The following is a 25,347-nucleotide window of genomic DNA, read 5'->3' as shown; positions in this document are numbered from 1 at the left end:
ATGTTAGTTTAATCCACAATAGGATTCACAACAGGATTCACAACAATTTTATTTGACATCTGTGTTCAACAAAATTCAAACAAATTGAATCTTCAAAACCAGCCAAGCTTAAGATATAAATATAAATATTAACTTTCAAATATTACCATGCAAAATAGAAAGCCAAGCCAACTATTTTTGTTAGTACATATGTGAATGATGTTAAGAACATGTGTCACTTAGAATTGGTCAATCTTTTGACAAAATGCATTTTACTTGTAATTGGGTAGATCTAGGATGTGTTTAATACTTCAAGGAACAAGATTCAAGTTTGAAAGCTCGAATTGTGTAAAAACACAAGAGCTATTTAGACCCCAAATTAAAAGATTATGGCTCGGTTGATTTTACTCTAACTTAAACTAAGTGCGGAATAGAGTAAATGCAAGCAAACAAACAATAAAACTACTCTAAGCCATATTCATCATATAACAACAGTAAAATGAAAGCTAAAAGAGTAGGGGAGAGAAATGCAAACACAAGATAACACGCCGATGTGTTATCGAAGAGGAAACCGAAGAACTCAGTGAAAACCCTCTCCGCCGCCCTTTAAGCGATAAATCGATCCACTAGACAATAAGTTGGGATACACGAATAGCAAAAGACCCTCTAAGCCTACTTTACCCAATGTACCTAAGCCCTCCAAGCTCCTACTCCAACAAGGCTTCTCGGAACTGTGTTTTGTCTAGCTTTCCGGATCCCGCAATACGCCCAATTGCATCCGACAAGCCTCACCGGCTTCTTTTGAAAAATCTCCAAAACTTCCCAAGCTCCAAAATACTCTCTACACTCTGAAAAGGTGTGGGTTGTGTTTAGGTACAAATCTCCTCTCAAGGTATGATAATGGAAGAGGGAAGGAGAAGAAACTACAATGATTTCTCATTAAGGATGAGTAGCTCTCTCTCTAAAAGATGGGTGTGTGTGTATTGTAGAAAACCTATTAGGTTTTTTCTCTCTGAATGACCTTTAATACTTTTATGAGTAATGAGGGTATATATAGTGTGGGTGAAGGGTAAGAAAGTCACACTTAAAAATCCTCAAGGTAGAATGTTTCGTGAGTAACTAGCAAGAAAGCCTTACCCACGAGACACTCACGAAAAATGACAGCCTGACATGACTCTTCAACTTCTGGCATGTACTTCTCATGTGACTTTTAGCTATCTTAATCAAATCTCCACCACTCAATACTAATCCCATTACAAATAAATCCCACAAAAATACAAGGAAACAAATTTATGCAATTACAACACTTTTTGTCATGGAATAAAGCCAACAAAAACATAGTTGTAAATCACAACTTTACAATCTCCCCTTTTGGCTATTCTGTGACAAAACACCCTATAACAGACTCTAGACTTAAACGTAAGTTTGGTAACAATGACAAAACTCACTCACACTTAAATCTAAAACCTATAATGAACTTGGAACATATGTACCTATAATCTGAAACACTTGCACAAAATGCATTAGACCCTCAAGGTAAATCAAGTGATAAAATGACAAGTATAATGTAATAAGTAAATTGCGATCAAGTAAACATGATATGAAACATGTAAGCAACTTGATCATACACCAAAACAGTCATATATAAATGACTACAATGATCACATAGCATAACAAATGATCATCCGAATATGCAACCAATAAAGCATAATAGCATAAAAATGTATGCATATCCAACACATAAATATGATGCGATGAGAGCAACATAGCATAGATACTAAACATAACTCAAAGCACCATAAAACAGCAAGAAAACAAGCATAAAGTAAAATTAGGTTTTCTCATAAAAAAATTTCTTCTCCCCCTTGGTATATGCATCTCCCCTAGGCCTTTTTTCCCCCTATGAATATGCATGAGATTATCTCCCTAAGAATGTGCACATGAGTCATATAGAAATGGCGAAACACTTTGGTATACCCTCTCCCTTTTTGTCACGAATAGACAAATGAATCAAGAGGTAGGAGGGAAAGAAAAGAAGATATGAACAAGGGTAAAAGATGAATGCATAAGGGGTGCAAGATGAATGAGAAAATGAAGCTCAAATGAAAGATAAAAACAAAGAATGCTACAAAGTATAAAGTAAATATGACATGCTAAGGATGATGGAACAAAGTATAGACCAAGGCATGACATAGACACAAGAACATATTATATGTGCAAAACATGTCAAGTGTTAAAGTGTGTGTAGCAAAGGTGCATCTAGTGTGCATGTGAGATGTATGACCAATGCATGAATAATAAATCACGGGGCAAAGTGTATAAAACACACCACCAATTATCAAAACATGATAAACATGAATAATTATGGTGATCCCCAAAAATTGGTATTCATCAGAGTCCAAAAAAACGAGAAAATGCCATTTGGGCATTTTATCAAACACTTAGAGTGCACACACTACACATGTATGTTAAACAATGCATGAACATATGAAAATCTTGCCTAAATACATGTTATTTTTGCCACAAGGTACCAACATCCAAAGCAAATCAACATTTAAAACAAAACCCAATCAAAAAGATTGAAAAAAAAAAAGAAAAAAGAAGAAGTTTTCCAACCCCCATTTAAGAAAATCCCAACTATGAACATAAAACCCCCAAAAACATAATCTAAGGATCAAAATCAATGAAAAGAGATAAAGATTACCTTAGAGATATTAATGGTATGAAAAAAAAATTGAATTTAGTTGGGTTTTAAGGTAGAAACATTAAACTAGGGGTTTGGAAGAAGATGGGAGACATTTAAAACAAATGTCCCCCGAAATGTCTTTTAAAGAGCTTGTAGAGAGGGAAAATTCCCGACCTATCACAAGCTGACACATCATACTACCAAGTCCACAAAATACAACCAATTACAAAGCGCCACGTACTGCTGCTAGGTTTTGCTATCACTATTCAGAAACCAATAGAAATTTGCCAAGTGTCATTAAAATAAATGCATAAAACGCATCAGCATGCGTAAACGATGACACAAGCAGCCATGCACGTGTAAGCGATGACATAAGCAGACCAATCAGGCTGTGACATGTGTCACCAATCAGACTCCGCCACGTGTCGCTCACCCACCCCCAAACTCCTATAAATAGAAGCCTTCCTAAGACATTTGGGAGGACAAAAGGAAAAAGAGATCTTGAGTTCAGAAATCCAGAAGCTTTGCCGGAATCAAACCCCAAAACCTCCAAGAATTTCAAGAACTTCAACCTCGAATACAGACAACATTTGAAGCAAAATCATCCAAACTACTCGTCCAGGTCTCAAAGGTCACTAGAATCAAGCTCAAAAGCCTCTAAAAACCTCAACGAACCACAAATCAGCGAAGCTCTAAGGATTCTATCCTCTAAAGCCCTGAAGAACTTCTACCACAAACCTTCAAAAACGAAGAACGCACGAAGAACACGAAGAACACACGAAGAACAAAGAATTTCTAACAAGCTCATAGCCAGAGATTCATTGTAATTTTGTTTCAAAGATCTTCGATCCATTTCTCAGCCAAATTGAAGGATATCTTGTATTCGAATTAAAATCATATCACCATAATTCCAATCAACAAAACTTTCAAGGAGATTGAATCAGAGGATCACTCTTTTGTAATTACAGAGAATTGTACCACATATTCATCAATACAAATTCACATTTGTGAAACTATTTTACTTGTTTGATTTATTTCTAACTAAGAATTTAGTCGTCTACAGAGCTAATCTGGAGATTTTCGCTGGTAACTCGCTGGTAAGCTTCCCACGAAAATTTTGCTAGTATTTCACTGATAAGCCTTACTCGCAAAATAGTCGCGAAACTTTTTGTCCAAAATTGAAAAACTTGAGAATTGGATCATTTAACTACCGACTAAGCTTACACATGAAATAGGTCACGAAAACACCCAGAAAATATGATTTTCACACAAAAAATAGCTTGAAAAACTTTTAAAAACATGGGTAATACAAATCACTTCTGAAATCAAACAAAAAGAACAAAAATCTTTTTGGTTTGATCCACATATGGTTGAATAGACACACATCACATTTGAACATGTACAAACACACAAATGAAATAGGCATTCATTGAATATTAAACTTATGTGTTGTGTGTGTGTATCAAATGTGAAATAGTCCTTAGTTTAGAATGAAACTTCAATGATCAATTCAATCAAGTCATACACAACTAGTACTAAGCTAAGTGGTCTATCTTAATTATAAAAATGAACATATATAGCCTCTCACAAGAAAATGATTACATATCTTTGAAGCTTTTCTTTCGGCTTCTTTCAAATCATAACATTTTATCTTTTACGAACAATACATCTCATTTTGACATCAATGCTTGAAATTTTTTATATTTCAATTTTAAGAGCAAGCCTTTGGCTTTTTGAGGCACCATACATTTCAATACAAGTCGCTTTCCCTTTTTCCTAGTCAAATACTAGTATGTGCAACAGCTTTTGTAGCTCATTATCTCTTTTCGAGATTTGACATTTGATGAGATATAGAGCAAAAACATTAAAAAAAATGTGGGAAGATATATAGGCACAAATCTATGCATGTATCAAAATCAACAAGACTATTGACTAATCATTCATGACAAGCTTGAAAATCGATTTACAACAATCATACATAAATGTCAAAATTTTTCCCACAAAGATAGATGTGCATACAAAACAAGTTAAGCTCGTAAATGCACTACGTCATTAATACGAAGGTACTAGGCCAAATTCACATGTGAAATGTGCTCAAACATATAGGATCAAATTTTTGAATTTTTCACTTTTTATGTGTTTTTGGATTTTTACATACACAAAAACAAAAGCATAAAAGTAAGATCAAATTCAAAAAAAATAAAAATAATAATGCATATAAAGAGATGCATGATGCACAAATGTATGACAACGAAGCATCTAATGCATTAAGGATCCTACAAAGATCGAAAGAATTAGATCAAAGACCAAAAAAGTAAAAGTTCAACCATAGGAACCCTTCCTCATCCAAACGGAACGATTGTTTGGAATGAATGTCTCATAAGAAGTGAGACGAGGGTTGGAAGAATGAGAACCAGAGACGTACATAGACTAGGAGGTAAAAACATCAGAAACTTTCTTCAACAACTTACCATTTTCCCCCAAATCCGGTTTTGCTTTTATAACACAACTTTCAAAAAGCTCAAGTTTCTCTTTTCCTTTGATTCTTTTAAGAACTTAAAACTTAGAGCAATGCGGTCTAAGATGATCAAAGACAACACAATGGTGACAAACAATGGGTTTAGGTCTACTAGGCTTTTTGGGAAAAGATCTAGCAACATGATTTTGTTCTCTTTTCAACTTTGGACATTAAGGTCTTAATGACCAATCACATCACAATGGTGACAAGTTAGAACAAACTTAGATCCATCCAAAATCTTAAGTTGAGACCTAAACGGAGGTTTTGGCTTAAAAGCCTTTCTCTTCACTTTTTGGTTTCTTTTGCATGGAGGAACGTACATCGATTTGTCTTTAGATGTAGAACTCTGTCTATCAAGCTATCATCTTGGGTCTCGTGTTGACTATACAGACTATAAGACAATTGATAGTCCAAAGGAAATCAGTGCTAAACTACGTGCCACAGACAGTGAACCACTGCTAGATGCGACTCTCTAATCACTAGTTGGCCGAGAGTTTGATTTATTTCACCAACGCACGACTGGATTTGCTTATATTGAACAACTTGTCTGCCAGTTCATGACCACACCCTGATCTGCGCACTATGTTGCCATCTTTGGATCCTTCAATATGTGAAGGACACATTCTTCATGGTCTTCTTTTCTCATCCTTTGCTTCCTACATGTTTCCTTTACAAGTTAGAGTTTTCTTCTAAGCCATTCTCTCATCAGCCTGCTAACACCACCTTCGAGATGCTCTGTTACACTTTGGTATACCTCAGCATGCCTATCCTGCTTACTGTGACCGCAAAAGTGTAATTCAAATTTCTACAATGATGTATTTGACAAGCACACCAAATATGTCGATATCAATTACTACTTTGTGCGTGGTCACTGGCAATAGTGCACGCTCCATTTTTTCCTATAACTCATGATAATTCGTTGCCAATTTATCTACCAAGCCTCACCCTCCAAGTTTTTTTTTTCTTTCCTCTTGTTACCAAACTACCATCTCGTGTTTGAAGGAAAATGTTTGATTATTAATTTAGTTTAATTTTAGGACCATTGTCACAAGGTTTCAGGCCCATTGTCATCATGTACAACACTCATACTATTTTCATATAGACTACTACCATTTCTTGTAAAGGATCCATAAATTGTGCCTATAAATAAGCTTCACATTTTATAGTTTTATACATTAAAAAAAAATCTTATGTTAATTTTTTCTCTTTTATCTCTCTTTATTTTAACATGCACAATAAAGATATCATGAAATTCTGACGAATTTTTCACTTGCAAAGCTGCAATATATCACACTCCTTTTTTGTCATTTTTTTTTTTTTTTGTTAAATTACCAATTGTCCTAAAAACATAAACTATTAGAAAATGGTAAATTCAATTATTTAACATAATTCTAACTCTCCCGACTTTAAATAGGAGGTTGAGTAGGGGAAACATGATCAAACTCAAAGCCTTCTACTCTAATACCATGGAGAAAATGGGGTTTTACTCCTTTCAACAAAAATAAGTAACAAAATGTCCATATTCTGAAACTATTTAGCCATATGCCCCTGTTTTAAAACTCGATTTTCTAAAAATCGAGTTTCAATAAAAAATAAAAATAAAAACTCGATTTAATGAAAATTGAGTTTCATGCAAAATGTTACATGGAACTCGAGTTCCATGTAAATTTTTTTTTTTTTTTTTAAAGTTTTTTGCCTATAACTTGATTTTCTAAAAATCAAGTTTAAAACAAGGGCATATGGCTAAATAGTTTCAGAATATGGACATTTTGCTACTTATTTTTTATGAGAATGGGCAAAATCTCATTTTGGCCCTAATACCATATTAAATTATTAGTTGTCTTAAAAATTTAAACTATTGAAAAATGATAAATTTAATCATTTAACCATATAATTCTAACATCTTATTACCATACTAGAGGTCTCTAGCCTACCATCTTGAGTTTGTTAAACACTTCTCCTATCAATATATATATATATAAAAGCAAAGACCTCATTGTGTGAGGATCTAAGTTTTTGCCAAGTAGCACCTCTTATGAGTTTACATTACAACTCTCTCTCTTTTTCATGTCTTTTAGTATACCAAATGTTTCAGTTATTTTTTTTAATAAAAAGGGATACTAATAATTAATGAGATCGAGATAGATAATATTCTAGCATTTCTGTTGCCTAAATTACACAAATCCAAATCCATATCTATTATTTATTATAATCATTATTATTTTATTTTATTCTATGGGAATCCTTATTATTTTATGGTTATGAATTTACATATAAACATCTCATAAACAAAGTCTCCCTCCCTTGTTAGTCTTTTTTTTTTTTTTGGGTATGGCAAGTTTTTACTTTAGTTATTTAAAAAGTTTCTGCCTTTATGATTGAGTAGATGCATTAATCACAGTTTGCCTCCAAAATGATGTTTTGGTTTTTGCCTTTTTGTTTTCACATTATGTACATTATCAATACTCTGCTATAATGATTAATGTAAGATTTTCTAAATCTTTGACTCCCCAACCACTCTCTCACGCTTTGCCTTCCTCTCCCAACTTTGACTATATGCCTCCATTCTCTTTCTTTCTCTCTTAAAAAAACTTTCTTTCTCTTTAAAAAAAAACCTTTAATAGTTAAATTTCCTAAACTACTGCTACTCTCAAATTTTGCTTCCATACTCACAATTTTTTAAAACACCAAGCCAATGGAAGAAACCTATTGCTCTTGTGATCTTTTGTTGTAGCCAATAGCTATCCTTCGCACATTAAGTGGCCTTGACATGTATGAGTTCAAGCTATCTTTTGTTACTTTCAAAATTTCATTTCTTCACTTACAATCGGTAGGGTTAAGATCGTGAGATTCTTTGTTTTCCTATTTTCTTTTATAGGTTGTGTTATTGTGTATATTGATTTCCAAAAGATGCTTGAAGTCTAGAACTGAGAAATCAATAATTGTTTATTTAGTATAAAAGTCTCATTGTCATTGTCATTTCAAGATTGTTTAATCTTCGCATATGACTTTAGTAGATTGGTATTTTCAAAATAAACAAAAGCTAAACATGTTGTAAATCACAAATTGGATTATATGGATCAAGCAGTTATCATCTAGGGATTTTTTTTTTTTTTAATACAAAATAGAAATTTTACTTTAGCCAAATCTAAGTGTATATGTGTGTAAAGCTCTCTCTTAGATACTTAAACCCCGGCCCTTGCCCTCCATACCCCCACAAGCACTTATACTTGTGAAGTGACCATTACACCAAGGGTGTGCAGTGATAGGGTGGAGGGGATTAGTCAATGGCAATTGAATTTGCAGAAAAAAAAACAACACCAGTATTCAATCTGCATTCTTTAGACTCCAAAACTTCTTTCTCGAGTAAGTCTCTTGATATTTCATTAAAGAAATACATATTGACTATTTTCCTACAATAAATTGAGTTTTGGGTTTTTTTTTTTTTTTTTTTTTTGAGTTTTGGTTTAATGATGATTGTAGAATGACCTATATGTGGTGTGTGCTTTCTTTTCTATGAAATTCAATAATGTATGAATCGAGGATTTTAGCATTTTTGTGTATTAAGGTTTTTTTCATCTTTATTTCATTAATTTGTTTAGTTTTTGTTACTTTTTATAATGAACTCATTACTAACAAAGTTCTACGACGATTATGGTATAATATATGTACAACATTCTCCAAACTTATCTTACATAAAACATTACAATATTATCTGTGCATCATACGGACAACTTACTAGTTTCTCATAAAAGTGTAACAACTGTTATGTTCAAGGATTATAACGTGTGAAAGTGATTTTTCAATTTTCTTTTTTTATTTGTAAAATCAAATCTTTCAAGAGAACTAAAAGATACATTATTATTTTAAACTCATACTAGGTGGAACTCATCACAACCTCAAACATTCTTTTACATGCTAAGGGCTTTTTTTTTTCTTTTCTTTTCTTTTCTTTTAGGAAACTTTATAAATTTATTTCATGGAATGTTAATCTATATAATGAGAAAGAAAAAAATAGGCATTCCTCTAATCAGTTGACTGCCTCTATATTCTCTTTTGCAACCTTAGGAAGCTTTGGACAGTTAAGACCCAAGAGCGAGTCCAGATAGTATTTAAATCGAAGTGTTTATATATATATATATATATATATATATTTTTTTTTTTTTTTTTTTTTTTGGCTAGAACAATTCCATAGTAACCAAAAATTCAAGAGTTAATTAAATACTATATATCAGACCAAACAATATTATAGAAACCATAAATTCAAGAGTTATATACATATCAACACTGTCTGTCTCTCTAGTGTCCATGAAGAATTCCTACGCCTATCAAGACAGAAGACTGTTTTTCATAAGTTCAACAATTTGGCTTTCTTAAACCGGGAATTGCATGGTCTGTGATGTATCATGACAACCACAGTGTTCTCCCACTGAGTTGTCTCGACAGGAATTATTATTGCTCCCACCTTGAAGGCGAATGGAGGAACTACGAATTTCGGCTTTTCGATTGCTGTAGAAGAAATAGGTGTCCGTAGACATAGTACGGCAAGGAAATGCCTCCATTATTTTCTTGAGCAAGTACTTGTAAGTTTTTGAAAGAGAAAGATAAAGAGGGAAATATGCTAGTGCAAAGATGCCAACTGGAAGGAAAGAAAGTGAATAGAGGAGAATTTTTGTCCACCTTTCTTTACTACGTATCATGAGGATGATTGTTGCAGAAAATGATACCATCATCATTGAAACGGAGAGAAAAAGAAATGTGAAGCCTAGCATGAGCTTGTTAGGAAGCGAATGCTTGAAGTCTTCTAATCGAAATGGTGCTGTGAGGATTGAAAGAAATATAACCACTGAGGTCAAAGCACAGGTAAGTGAGAGTACATCAGTTGCTGTGAAAACCACAAAGAAAGATTGATTGAGAAGCACTGGAACACCAGTATTCTGATTAGGACCTCCTGGTATTGTGTAGGCTGCGGCAAAGGCAACTGTCGCGATGAGAACTGCCACAATAGAGCATCCTGCTGCAGTGTGCTTTAGCCAATCTCTGGCACCATTCCGGAGCTGTGTGTTGTTTTTAGCAAATAAGCCTTCAGCAGTAAGCTTCTTCTTGTTCCGATGATCAACGAAATGGGCTTTTGTGACAGACTTTACTCGCTGCACACATAAACAAATACATGAGAACCACATTGACCAGCCAAAAATACATCCTTTGAAGAGGCCACCTTGATTATATATACATCAGATCGGCTAAATCAATTAAATCCCTCTACTGGATTAAGAGATTGTAAGTTCCCCAAAACCAAGTACAATTTCAATTGAAAAGCTTAGGGTACAACACCTCAGGACTTATACTTAAATTTTACTATTTTTAACTAAATAAGGCTATTGAGGAAATATTTGAGAAACTGAGAAAAAAAAAATGCAGTTAGCCTAAAAGCCATTGCTAGTTGCAACTACTTTTATATGTTGATTAGGATCTTCTACATTTTAAATTGATCTATTGTATGGTTCAGATAATAGAAATACGTACCCAATATCATATCAGCTAAAATTTTAACGAGATTACAGTATGTACACAATTAAATATAAGAAAAGGTATGTATCGATTTCAATTGAAACCGCACACACAAAATTAGACTGATAATGTTTTAGTAATAATGAGAGTGGTGTTATTAAAAATAGCACCTCAAACCAGAGCAGCTCCTCCTGCAATTCGAGTGCAGGGCCTCGCAATTTTTCAGAAACATAATCGTCTCTTTTTATTCCAACCATATGCAGAATGGAGTTCCCATCATTGTCAAGCCTTCGAACCAGCCACCTCATTGCTACTTCCATTGTCATCACAAGCTTGAAAACCTCCAACTGGCGGTACTTGATAGCTACATGCAATATGGTCCGCCCTTCATTATCAATGTGCTCAACTGCCTGAGGGTATATTTCAAGTATTTCTCTAACGATCTCTATGCACCCTGACTTAGTTGCTAGAAACAATGGCGTAATTCCTCCAAGTTCCAGTACTTGTTGCAAAGAAATAGAAGAGGGCAGCTGTTCTGGGTTACCCACATTCTCATTTGTAGTTGAAACATCAGTACTTCCATATTTGTGCAGCCTTGGTTTACTCGTGTCAATTCCAGAACTAGTGATCTCCCATGAGGTATCTTCTTTTACTAACAATTTGGCAAGCTCTAACGCTGATTCATGGCTTAACTTTTCCTTGGAAATGTCATTGCTCTCGGCCGAACTACAGCACATTTTGACTTTTGAAGAGTGAAAGTAATCAGTAGCTTTATATAGACATTATAAACACATAATTGCTAGGAAAATTATAAGTAAATAAAAAATTCCAGGCTCTTCTAAATTCATCCATCAAATCATGCAAAGATTTTATCCTAGTAACCTTAAGCAATTTCATTACTAAAGAACTATTCAATATTGTATTTTAAAGGTCTGTAAGGATTTGTAGGGTTTAATATCTCTTTATTATTATTAATTAATAAATAAATAAAAGCCCTATAAAAAAAAGGCTTAAAGATGAACTATAGTCGGTAAACGACAAATTCTAAGGCAGAAACAATGCCTTTAACTACAATATACATTTAACCATGTAGCCTTAGAAATTATAGTTATATATAAAAGTAAAAAATAATGTATTAGCCAATAAACTATATAATTGTGCTACAATATTGTCGGTCCGAAATTGAAAAAAGGACACGAACTGATAATTTAATAAGTTTATAAAAAAAAACTTATTAAATTATTGGTCAATGTACTATTTAAGTTTATGAAGATATTCAAGACGAGATGTTAGCAGCTTATTATTGTATTTATTTTTAATTATGTTGATAAAAAATTACATTTTTAAGAGAATATAGCATTGGGGGTGTAAACACCTCTTAGTTGCTCTTTAACAACCTGAGCCACCCAAAACTCACTCTATCTAGGTTTGTAAACTTAAAAAGGTTTGCAATTTTTACCAAAAAAAAAAAAAAAAAAAGGGTTTGCAATCTACCGTTCATAAGTTGTAAAAAAAAATATATATATATATATATTATTTTAATATGTGATTGTGTGTGAAGAGAAAAAGTGAGCGAAATAAAATAATATTTTTTTTATTTTATTAGATAATTCATATTATTTTATTAGGTTGTATATAAAAATAAAAACTAAAATATAAGGCGAGTTGTAAAATAAATTGGCAAATAGATAAAATAGTTTTTTAACAATGTAAAATAATTTTTTTTTTTTTTACAAAATAGGATTTTTAATCTATCCTGATCTAAGTATATATGTGTGTGAAGTTTCCTCCTGAGACTTGAACCTCGGTCTTTATCCCCACACTTCACAAGCATTTACACTCATAGAGTGACCACCGCTCCCCCTTGGAGCAGTGGTTTCATCCCGAATACTAATTATACTATTTTTGTCGCATACTTTTTTTTTTTATACAAGATAGAATTTCTACTCTAAGCTAATCTAAGTATATATGTTTGTGAAGCTCCTTTTCTGGAGACTTGAACCTCAGCCCTTATTTCTTACATCTTACAAATATTTATACTTATAAGGTGATCACCGTACTAAAAATACGCAATAATTGCCACATACTTAAACACGACACAGAATATGTGACACTCTTTCCTAAAATTTTAATACATTTAAAAATGAATGACTTTTCAGTTCACGTACCAAACCATTGGACATCGATTAAATGTGACTCCTTAAATCATTGAAGATGACTGTCCTAAAAGCTGAATACATTTAAAATGATTTGACTTTCACCCAACCAACTATTGACATTGATTACTGCACAAAATGTGCACAGTTCATACGTTAAGCAAAAATAGGTGAAAAAAAAAATGATAATGAATGTTTTTAGGGCATTATTTAATAATTTATTTAAAAAAAAAATTTTATGAAGAAAGAAAGAAAAACAATTAATGTTTTAACAGTTTTTTTCATTTTTCATAAAAGCGATGTCAAAATTTTCTTAAAATTGATTATTAACTAATCCCCTAAGAGCATTCGTTAACATAACCCAAAATAAAATATGATAAATATATTTTCAGCAAAAAAAAATGGTAAATATATGTGAAATTATGTAAGGCTAAAGTTGAGTTCAAATTTTCAAAAAAGAGTTTTGCATACTTATATACTTAAATTATATTGGAATAGGATTTCTATCTTGTATCAAAATACATTCGGTAAATATGAAGCTTACATTAACTAGGGTGTACGTAAGAATACTTTCTTGAACTATTACAATCACAGACAAATAATAATAACAATAATAATAAATGAAGAGATTTAAATCAACAACAGAATATTTCGTCTAGCTCTATGATTGAAGGAGTTCAACCACAGCTACAATGATTGAAGGAGTTCAACCATTGATAGGCGGGATTGGATCGAGGTGTTCCACCCCCTATATAAATGGGGTTGGAAAAACTCAGAATGGAATCAGAGTGAGTTAGAGGTATTAGTTATCCAAAATTGGGTAGCATCGACATTAATGATGAAGTTAATATTGTACTCGTACGGGTCATATTCGGTGATATAAATTTGGCATCAACCATAAAATTGGTACTAGTTTTTACAATAAAAAATTAAGGACAAGGATTTCCTCCAACATGTTTGCAGCAGTTGCTGCAAACATGGACAGGTGTCAATCAAATAAAAAGACACTTAAGCAAGGTCATGTGCAACGCCCATTTTAAGAGCACCTCTGTTTTCTCAGCAAATTCAGACCGGCAAGAGCTTGGGTGAACAGGCGAAATGGATGGCGGCCACCCACTGCACATGGCCAGCCTCTCTCTTTGTCAGATACATTCAATGGCCCATTTTTAATTCACACCCAACTACTATTTTAACCACTCAGATCCATCAAACTCTCAAAATTCAGAAAAATATATATAATTGAATGTCAAACTCAAACCCCACTAGTTTTCTATTTGGTTTCTCAGAAAATATAGAATCAGAACCCCCCAAAAAAAATGTGATTTACCTACCTGACTGCTGGAACAAACAAACATACAGCTTTTAACAGTGGAGAACTCAAAAATTTTTATTCCTCCTCGGATTTCTCGACAGCCAAAAGACCAAAAAAAAAAAAAAAAACTAAAGATCCCACAAAAAAACTAAAGAATTTCGCTCAAGAAACAGATCCCAAACTCCAAAAAACGCATAAACTGACAGATCCAAGCTGGCAATTCGAAATCAATGAAAATGGAATTCACAAGCAGTGCAACCGAATGACAAGAAAATCAAGAACCACAAACCGGGTCGTGAAAATGATATCAAGACAGGTACCAGAATCAGATGCCACAGCAAAAAAAAAAAAAAAAAGAGTTAACAGAAGTGGAGGAGATGAGAGAGAGGTGTGGGGCTATGGGTGGCCGCTGTCCATTCCGCCTATTCATCCAAGCTCTTGCCGGTCTGAGTTTGCTGAGAAAACAGAGGTGGAGGAGATGAGAGAGAGGTGTGGGGCTGTTGCTATGGGTGAAAGGAAGCAGAGGTGTGTTTGAGGAGTTTGGGTAACGCTGTTAACGTTAGGGTTAACAGTAGTCCTCTTAAAATGGGTCATGTGCAACGCACATGACCTTTGCTTAAGTTGCACATGACCCTTGCTTAAGTGTCTTCTTATTTGATTGACACCTGTTCATGTTTGTAGCAGTTGCTGCAAACATGTTTGGAGGAAATCCTTGAATGTATGTGACAAAGAGAGAGGCTGGCCATGTGCAGTGGGTGGCCGCCATCCATTTCGCCTATTCACCCAAGCTCTTGCCGGTCTGAGTTTGCTGAGAAAACAGAGGTGGAGGAGATGAAAGAGAGGCGTGAGGCTGTTGCTGTGGGTGAGAGGAAGCAGAGATGTGTTTGAGGAAAAGACTGTTTGGCTAATGCTGTTAATGTTAAGGTTAACAGCAGTCCTCTTAAAATGGGTGTTGCACATGACCTTGCTTAAGTGTCTTTTTATTTGATTGACACATGTCCATGTTTGCAGCAACTGCTGCAAACATGTTTGGAGGAAATCCTTGTCCAAAAATTAAAATTAAGAAAAAGTTATAAAACATTTCACCTAATCTAATACATTAATTTAATGCATTTAGGCTAATATTTGAGCTTACAAAATATATAGATTTTAATAACATGTTATAAAGATATAATAAATACATACATACAACTGTATATATGTGTGTGAGAATTTATAAATAGCATTAACCTTGAAACATATACCAATATCAATTAGTATCAAAATATTTTCATTCTGCTATCATTCAATACGAAATTTACTCCCTTGAATAGAGACGTGAGAGAAAGTAAATGAGCAGTTATGAGAGCGAGAAAAAGAAGAAAAAGATAAAAAGAAGATAAAGCAATAGGGGCAACATGGGATGAGATAGAACCGGAGAACAGAGTAGGGCGGAATGAGACAAGACAGGACAGGGGAGTAAAACCCATCCTCACCTAGTTACCTCTACAAGATGAGTGGACATAGTTGGGCAAGGTGGAATAAGCAGGACGAGTAATTTTTATGGTTTTGCCCTCCCTTAGCTGGATCTTGACATTAAAGAAATATTATATATGAAATAAAAGATTCCTTTTGACAAGAAATATAAAAAAGAAAATCACACCATTTATATGTGCTCAGAAGAAGAAAAGAAGGAAAATAGTGTTGATTATATTGACTTTATGATATTTACTCTTACTGGAAATTCTCTTGAGGAATCCACGTCTGCGCACCGGTTCAAAAGCTTTGGGGTTGCATGAGAGAAGCTGAAGAGCGGTCATCCCATCTTCGTCTCTTTCACCAACCAAATATCTGAACCGTTCGTGTGTAGCGATTTCCAAAGCTAAACCTGCTCTTATGCCATTTTTGGGTATGGAAACCACAATCCAAAACACAAAGAAAATCAAGACCATCAAAGGAGAAATTATGTAAATACAATAAGAATGGTGATATAGCTAGCTAGTTGCACAAACACAATATGTGTACTGTAATCGGGTTTTGAAAATACAATTTCACAAGCTGTTTCCTGGGACTAGTTAAAGCGAGCTAGGGAACTAACCAAAGTGCTGAGAAAGGATGGCGATGTGAAGAATAGTGGTCTTGTCATTCCTCTGAACAAACTGTTGCATGTCCTTTTCACCGTAGTTTAAACTTTCATCTGCCAGAAAGTTGAAAATCTCAGTTTTACCATAGCGAGCTGCTCGAAAGAGTGGAGTTTCACCAAGCTCGTTGCACGTTCTTAACAACTCTTGACCTTTCTTTATCATCTCTTCCGCTACCTTCACCGAGCTTCCATGGTCGAGAGTAGCTGCCTTGCGGAGGATTGTGTTTCCAGAACGGTTTTTGCAGCCCAATTTGTTGTCATGGCAGGAAGGCAAGTCTTTGAGAAGACTGAGTACCAAGTCAGCTTGTTTCGAGTAAGCGGCCTTGTGGAGTACTGTGTCTTTGTGTATAGTCAGTATGTGCAACGCATGGTCCTCCATATCTGCACAGAGTTTTAACACTGCTTTCGTGTCTTCTTTCAGTAGAGCTTCATACAGCTTTTCATTTGATTCATGATCTTTAAAAACAACCCTTTTTTCTCCTGTGGAAGCCATCAATTGAAGGAGTGAAGAGAAATGGGAGGGAGGAAGGTTTTCGGAAATCAGAAAAGCTCGTTTATAGGTACGGAGGTTTGGTTACTTTGAAGGAAAATATTAAAGTAAAGAAATTTATTCAGATAATGGTGCTCAGTCCTAATCAATTATAATCGCGAGATTTAACTTTAGCTTTATAGCAATTATTGTTAGATTTTTTTAGACATTTGTGGGCTCAGATAGTGCAGTATACTTTAAATGATTTGTACTATATTTTTGTTTTTAAGTAATGCTATTTTTGTCGTGTAAATAGATTTTTATATTTTTCATCTATTAAAACTTTTTTAAAAGTGATCTATTAATAAATACTTTAAGAGCATAGGTTAATAGGTTTTTTTTTTTCTTTTTTTGTACAGTAATGTTATGTCTGGTGTGGAAATGTGCACATGTAATGCCCCAACCAAAATTTCTAATTCCACTGGGAAGAAGCATTTCTCAATCAGTTCATATCTTGATTCTTAGGTGTTGGGATCAATTTTGGAATGGCAAGCTAATTAAGGGAACTTGGGCTCATCAACCTGGGTTCAAAGATATATATGTATATATAAAGGAATCAAATCCACTACTCATCCCATTATAAGGATGAAGGCTAATGGTGCATGGTAAAGAAATACTCAAAAACACTAATGAACTCACCAAGTGACAAGTATAGCACAAGGTATATTTGTCACTTGGTGTTTTGATTTTGCTTACTATAATCACATGACACTTAACACTACCTTATTTATCATACAAATCCCATATCCTCACTCACCTATTATACTGACAGCGATTGGATCCATTATCATTCATAACAATTTGTTCCTGATGTTTACCTGGTACCAAAAAAATTTCTAAATCTTTTATCTATATAGGCCAACAGTCAACTAACCGTCAACCGAGCTATGACTTGAACAAGACAGGTAATAGGGATCCATCTGATTAGATGACTTTTCAGATGTTTTCATTGCACCTAACTACTCTAGCTTTCTCTATTATTACCCAGTCCACTTCACCCTTTCTTGAGTTGTGGCATTCTTATCTAGGTCATGCTTCCATATTTTGTGTTTAATCTTTAATTAAATTATAGGAGTTTGTTAGGTCAAGTCAATTTACGGTCATTTAATTGTATGACATGTCAATTAGAAAAACAATTTGCATTACCATCTAATATATAAGTGAGCCTTTGACTCTTGTTGCATTTGATTTTTTTTTTTTAAATCTACTGTGTGGAGGCCCTCCCCATTCCCTATCATGGGACTGTCATGTTGTTTTGTTATATTCATTTATGACATTTGGCGATTTTAATGGATTTTTTTTTTTTAATTTATAAAAAGTCATTCCAAATTTTTTAATATATATCATGACTTTACTCAAATGATTGTTTTGTCACATTAAAATATTGTGTCATGCTAATGCTATGGAATATAAAGTTATAAACACTATTTTTCCCAATTCCCCATACACTGTTTTGTGGCACTATCTTCCTCACATTTTGCCCATGCGCATTTCGGTGAAATGTTCAAGTTGAACGTAAACTTCACCATATTATACACTTTATTCATGCTCTCGTCCATTCTACTCACATGTTCCTATGACTTTTGGGGGAAGTAGTACTCACTACTGTCTATTACAATCTACATCAAGAATACAACTAATTCTAAACATATTTTCGCAATTATCCTGGTAAAAAAAAACATATAGATTCATGTGATAGTAGCAGACAATCATAATATACCATGTAGAATAATTGTCAAAATATATGTGAAATTGGTAGGAGCTCTTACATCAATAGTGGACCTACACATCTTTTACATAATCAAACAACTTGTGAATATCTTTTGGGCACTCTTTCTGACCACAGCTACCTCAGGTGTTCGGTTATGTTTGTTTGTTCTCCTCCAACGTCATGAGCCTACTAAACCAACAGCGCTCTCAACCTTGCGGTTTTATTGAGTGTTTTGTTCATTCGACTGCTAGTATCTCAAAGTGAGTCTTTTTATCTTTTAGCATGTAATTGAAACTCAACTGTACAATATGTAACTCTAATTGAGCTGAATATACAACTTACATATGAATAGTCTGACTGTCTGAGTACCTAGGAATTTAAGTATATTGGAGATTTCCAATTCAAGGCTTACAACTAATAAGTCAGGCGTCAGCTGTAAAGTTATAGGTAATAAAAAATTCATAACTTTAATTCTGTGGCCAACGATAGAATCTTGTGAAATTCGACGATCAAAAAAGTCCAAGCCTCCACTTTTTGTGTAAATTGCTTCATTTCAGTTTCTATTTAGTTGAATTTTCTATTTATGCTAATTTTCTTTTTTGTTATAATTAATTTAAAAGTGAGAATAAGGTGACATTAGTTTTGGGATGTTTACTATGGACCATGGTATTATACTATTTAATTTTCTACTTTTTCTGTCTTTTTTGGTGATTTTTCATATATTTTTAGCATAATTTTGTGCCTAGCTACCACAAAATTAGGTTTTCTACAATTCATTTGTGTTTTCTAGGGATCTCTATGGGTCTGCTAGCCACTCTAAGACATCTTTTCAATATGAGAAATTACATTTTACTATCCTAAACTATACACCAAATTACACTTTAATTTGTACCTTAAACTATTTAAATGCACACTTTGCACCCTAAACTTTTACTTTTGTTACACTTTACACCTCAACTTTAGTTTTACAATTAAGTTAGACATAAATTAATAGTACATGACTTGCATGTGATTTTTGCTTAGATGGCATATTGTTTAATAACAAAAACACTCTCTTAAAACAATTAAAAACAAAAACTTAATTCCATTTATTTTTTCCAGCTATCCCTCTTACGTGCATACAAGCAAAGCTCTCTCTTCACTAATAATCTAAAGCCAAACCAGATTAATGACATGAAACTAACTCTAACAGCTATAGCAAATTCTGTAAATCACCCTAACCAGAAGTTAGTTCCACCTGTGCTTTAAATAATTAACCAAGTAATCCTGGTGCAAGAAATGCTAATCCAACTTCGGATTCAAAGGGTAAATCTTAGGTTGTTTTTGGTTCTCAATTCTCACAATTCATATCTCAATTATTATAATTTGATAAACCATTCTTATAAACCATATCTAATTCCTCATTTCTCTCAATTCATTCCACCACCTGTTTGGCACCCCAAATCCTTATTAGTTTTTAGTTTGAAAAAAGCAACTATGGTAGAACCTACTAGTAAGAACGCTGTTGTTGCCATTCTCTTGAAAATCATTGGTGGTGGCCAATGGTGCAGAGGTGGTGGCTGATGGTGGAGTGGTGGTGGAGCTGAAAATATTTTTGATTTGGGGATTTAGGATTATAGAGTTTTGATTTGGAGAAGAGAGAGAGCTTTACCTGGAAAAAATAAAAAGAAATAAGCTTTTGTTTTTAATTATTTGTGGAAGGGTGTTTTTGTATTTAATCAGTGTGCCACCTAAACAAAAACCACATGCAAGTCATGTATTATTAATTCCTGTCTAACTTCACAGTAAAACTAACATTAGAGTGCAAAGTGTAACAAGGGTCATAGTTTAGGGTGTAAAGTATGCATTCAAATAGTTTATAGGGTGAAAATGGGCAAATACCCATTTCGCGCAAAAAAAAAGGGCAAATGCCCCGTTTCCCAAACTAATTAGGGAAATGCCCCTCTTTTGAAACTCGATTTTCTCAAAATCGAATTTTAAAAAATATTCTGGAGCCCTATAGCGACGTTTTAACTACCTATAGCGGCGTTTTGTAACTCAAACTCCATGAGCTCGAGTTCCATGCAAGTTTTTCTTTTTTTTAACCTATAACTTGATTTCATTAAGCTCGAGTTTTAAAACGTCGCTATAGGCTCCTTAAAACGTTGCTATAGGCTCCTTAAAATGTCACTATAGGACTTAACTCAATTTTAAGAAAATCGAGTTTCAAAAGAGGGGCATTTTCCTAATTAATTTGGGAAATGAGGCATAATGCTTTTTTTTCTTTTTTTTTTGCACAAGAAGAGCATTTGCCCATTTTGGCCTAGTTTATGATGCAAAATGTAATATGGTGTATAATTTAAGATAATAAAGTGTAATTTTCTCATTTTCAATAAGCAATATGACATCATTAATAGCTGGGTATGACATCATTTACTAAAAAAAGTACAATATGCTTGAAATCTAATACGTCTTTTCACTAAATTTACCTCAAAATTCATCATAACATGTTTAGCAAAATGTTCACAGGCATGAAATTTGCATTTCTCCTACTCACACAAAGGATTTTGTTGTAGTTTTAAGTTATATCTATCTCTGGTGAGATTATGCCGCATAGATTAAAATATAGAATTTTTTCCCCTGATGAGGGTGTATAAAATTCTTTGAGAACTTGGCTATTCTTACAAGTATGTGTAATTCTGATAAAATTTACTGGGTAAATTAAACCATAGATTTTTTAAATAACTAAAAGTGATGTATAGATCTCTTCTAGAGTATGTCAATGACTACTCCCCACGTATGTGTAGTCCTTGGTGAGATACTAAGTAGATTAAAGTATCTGGATCTATTATTTATATCATATGGTGTCCTATTATTATTATTATTATTATTATTATTATTTTCCCTTTTTTTGTTGGCTAATGAGTGTCTAGTGCTCTTTGAGAGCCTAACAAGACTTTATAGATCTTAAGAGGCATTAGGAACTGTTAGGCTAACTTCTTCTTCATGGATCACATAAAGACATAAAGCATCACGAATCATTGGACCGACTCTTGGAGGTTTATACATCCACGTTACTTAAAAGAATATCTTAAAAGTTAACATGAAATCAAGAATGCCGAATGAAAATTGTTGTATGTCTTTATATTAGAATCACATCCTCTTTCCCAATGTGTATTTGTTTCTTTGGTGACTTTATTCTTTTGCAAAAGTAATGAGATTGATACACATAATTGTCTGAGGCCACTTTAAATTTTAAAAGTGAATGGTCATAACTCCTAACTCCTACCATCCAAGTAACTTTTAAAAGCAAATCATAAGCATGGGATACATAGACTTTTTGTCGTCTTTCGGCTCAGCATGAAACATGCTGAAACTTCACAATTCCTCCTTTCTGCGGAAAATTATTTCATATTGGAGTAATCAATAGCAATTAATAACCCCCTTTCTTCATACTGGAAAATTATTTCACAATTCCTTTTTTTTTTCTTTTTTTTTTCATTGGTAAACAGTAACCCCCTTTCTGCTTTCTGCTTTCTGCTTTCTGCTTTCTCCTCTGAAATATAAATTTATTGATTCGCAGAGACATTTATTAATTGCGTTTGAAATGGAATTACGTCAGTTTGTGAATTTTTTAAATATATTTTGTAGTAATTTTAATATTTTATTTTATTTTATTTTTATAAATTTTAACATAATTTTTTTTTACTGAGAAATTTTAAAATACTCTATTATGATCCACGAATAATAAAAATAGTACCAATTATGTTATGGATTCATGTCAAAAATAATATTATTCTAATCACGAATTACATACTACTTTTACAAATTATAAAATAATAACGTTATATAATTGGGGAAATTTTAATTTCTCTAGTATTGGTCTCGTTTTAAGGGTAAATTAATCCTACTTTATACAATACTTTGCAACCATTGCTGATGTTTTGTATGAGCTGTAAAAATAAAATGTGATTTAGACAACAATAGAGTCCTGTTAACGTAGAACAAAATATTGACTATTAATTAGTGCCAGGAAAAATTAGTATGGACCATTTTACAAATAGGGGTTGCAATTAATAATTGTGTTAGGGTCCTACTATGTGCAAATAACTAATCCTTTGACAAAATACACTTTACTTGTAATTGAAAATTTGTTTGAAATTCGTTTATTTTGCTAAAACTGAAAACTATTTACTAAAAGTATTGTAAATAAATGCTGCAAAGTTGAATTTATTCAACTATGTGTTAGTTTTATTCCGTGTCAAATTTTATTGTAATTCAGCATTTACAAACCTTGTATTTAGGTGAAAATAATGCAAGGGTTTTGTGCGAAAGAGTGTGAAGAATTGATCAAGTGTGTGCATCAAAGAACTTATCGGGACTGAATTGCCAGTGATGACTCACCAAAATCCAGCACACGTGTGAAGAATGCAGGAAGTTGAAGGCTCATGACAGTTGGATTGCTACAGGACAAAAAGTACAGTCTGGCCTTTCAGTTATCTGGCGACTGAAACTCGCAACTCATCTCAGTCGCGAGTCACTTGCCAGTGCATCATGTTTTGCTGAAAACTGACTTTTCACATTCCTTCACATACCCTACTGTAAATACCTTATACCCACGAAATGTAGAGAGTTTCTAGAGAGAATTTTGAGAGATAAACCCTAAAGAAAAACAAGATTGACTCATCCACAATCTTATACATTTGATTTTCCAAATTCCTTTACTCTTACCCTCTCCATTGTCATACCCTTGAGAGGATCTTTAGCAAAATCCTTTCCTCACCATATTCATATCAATGAGAAAGTTCTTGGTGTTTGGGAAGCAGTTCAAAAGAGAACCACTTCATTTTGGTTGATGCAATGGGCTTATTGCGAGATCCGGTAAGTTAGAGAAGACAAGATTAGGCTTAACCCTGTTGGAGCAAAAAGCTTGGAGGGCTTAGGTGCATCGGGTAAATTAGGCTTGGGGAGTCTATTGCTATTCATGTATCCCAACTGATTTTGTTGGGTTCTAAGACTTGCTCAAAGTATGTTTAAGTGTAAAAGTTGGAATCGAGTGCACTGCAAGATTTACTATGTAAATCTGCCTGGCTCGATCGATCAAAAATTAGACTCGATCGATTGAAGCTCGTACATATTGTTTTTCTGCAAAATTTTCCAACTCAGCCCAAGCCCATTTTACGGGTAGGGTTTTATGTTTTGTCTTAAGTATAAAAGGGAAAACCCTAGCTACGTTTTAGGGTTGCTCTTTATGCTGTGTGTATGAATCTCTTGTGAGATCTAGAGGTGTTGGTCTTCACATACACTTGAGGTTATCAAGATCTAGATTGATGTCAAGAGCTTGGTGATCAATTCAGTTGCAGATTCAAGAGTTTAAAGATATACGAGCGAGTGTGCTTTTGCTTGCTGGGAATCCAAGAAAGAAGTAGTCCGTGAACTCGGATCTGTCACATGGTCGTGGTAGTAAGTTTCCTACTCGAGGTAGCAATAGGATGTTAGTGGTCTAAGTCGCTATTGTGTAAACTTCAATTCTTTCATAGTGGATTTGTTTTACCTTGAGGATAGCTAGGTTAAATCCTCCTCAGGTTTTTTACCGATTTGGTTTTCCTAGGTTATCATATCATTGTGTTATTTATTTTCTGCACTTGTCAATGATACGATTTATATGTGTTAACCTAGATCTGCATTATTTACCTATTAGGTAAATAACTAGGTTAATCTAGTTATGTTTTAAGGGGTCTAAAAATCGTACAAGTGGTATCAGAGCGGGTTAGCTCTAGTGTTTAGATCTTTTGATCTAAGAGTTGATCCTTGATCCCTGTTATCATGGATAATTTGAACTGTCTTTCTGCTCATGTTTTTGATGATTTGAATAAAAAAGACAATGTTGTTTCTATTGATCTTTTTTATGCTTGTGAAACTCTCCACAAGGAATTATTGAAATCTATGAAAATTGCTAAGAAATTCAAGGAATGGTTAAAATTGGCTAATCTTGAAAAAAAGGAATTGGTTGTTAGATTAGATGGATCTAATAAAAAGAATGAATTTTTGAGAAATCAAATTTCTTCTCAAGATGAGATGATGAAAAGCTTGGAACAAAAGTTAGTTGAATCTAAGGCTAAAATTGAAAATTTGACTAGTATCAAGCCTGCTGTTGATAACAAAAGTGTTTATGTTTCTCTTAAGTCGAAAGCTGAAAAAGTTTATGTCCCTCCTTTCAAGAGGAATAATAAAGAAAAGGTTTATTTTGTTAGGTTAGACAAAGGTAAAAGTTCTAATATAGACGCTGAAGTTTCTACACCTAAGTCTAAACCTACTATTAGAGAGCATAATAAATCTGTTTTTATACCTACCTGTCACTTTTGTGGTGTTGTTGGTCATATTAGACCAAATTGATCTTTGTTGAGGCAAAAACTAAAATCTGAGACTAGATTTGCTGTTAGGAATACTGATGTTCCTAAATTTGTTCATGTTTGTCACATTTGTGGTGTCTCTGGTCACATTAGTCCTAATTGTCATAAATTGAAATTCAAACATTCTGTATTTCAATCTAGGATATGTGATGATATTTCTCCTGCCATAAGTCCAAATAAAATGTTTCATATGCTTTTGAAATGTTTAAACTTGTTGGCTTGTGAAAGGAATTTGCAGGATTTCAGTCTTTCTCAGAAGATCGGTGTAATCTCTCAAATGCACTCTGCTTCACATGGATTTTCACCTACAAAGCCGAATACTCGTGCTATCTGGGTGAGAAAAGATTCTCTAAGGTGAGTGTTGTTTACTTGTCCTTGATATAATTATTACAATTAATTGTGGACATGTTTTCTTTTAGTTTTTGGTTGTT

At 33.6% G+C, this 25,347-nt stretch overlaps 1 protein-coding gene across 2 annotated transcripts; it reads right to left on the bottom strand.

The window, feature by feature from the left end:
• Positions 1-9,396: 9,396 nt before the first annotated feature.
• Positions 9,397-16,865, bottom strand: LOC142633531 (uncharacterized). Of its 2 annotated transcripts, none has more exons than XM_075807766.1 (4): positions 16,240-16,865; positions 15,880-16,029; positions 10,865-11,436; positions 9,397-10,333 (listed from the first exon to the last, which is right to left on the bottom strand). In XM_075807766.1, exons 1-4 carry the CDS (start codon positions 16,775-16,777, stop codon positions 9,557-9,559), a joined length of 2,037 nt encoding a protein of 678 aa, XP_075663881.1. In that variant the 5' UTR covers positions 16,778-16,865; the 3' UTR covers positions 9,397-9,556. The 2 variants fall into 2 exon arrangements, with proteins under 2 accessions (XP_075663881.1, XP_075663882.1); XM_075807767.1 differs by having other exon boundaries at positions 15,874-16,029; positions 16,240-16,706.
• Between the last annotated feature and the right edge of the window lie 8,482 nt (positions 16,866-25,347).

The sequence above is a fragment of the Castanea sativa genome, chromosome 5 (genome assembly GCF_040712315.1).
Source record: "Castanea sativa cultivar Marrone di Chiusa Pesio chromosome 5, ASM4071231v1".
Classification (NCBI taxonomy): Eukaryota; Viridiplantae; Streptophyta; class Magnoliopsida; order Fagales; family Fagaceae; genus Castanea; species Castanea sativa.
The sequence above is the reverse complement of the archived record's forward strand: the minus strand, read 5'-3'. Positions and strand labels throughout refer to the sequence as shown.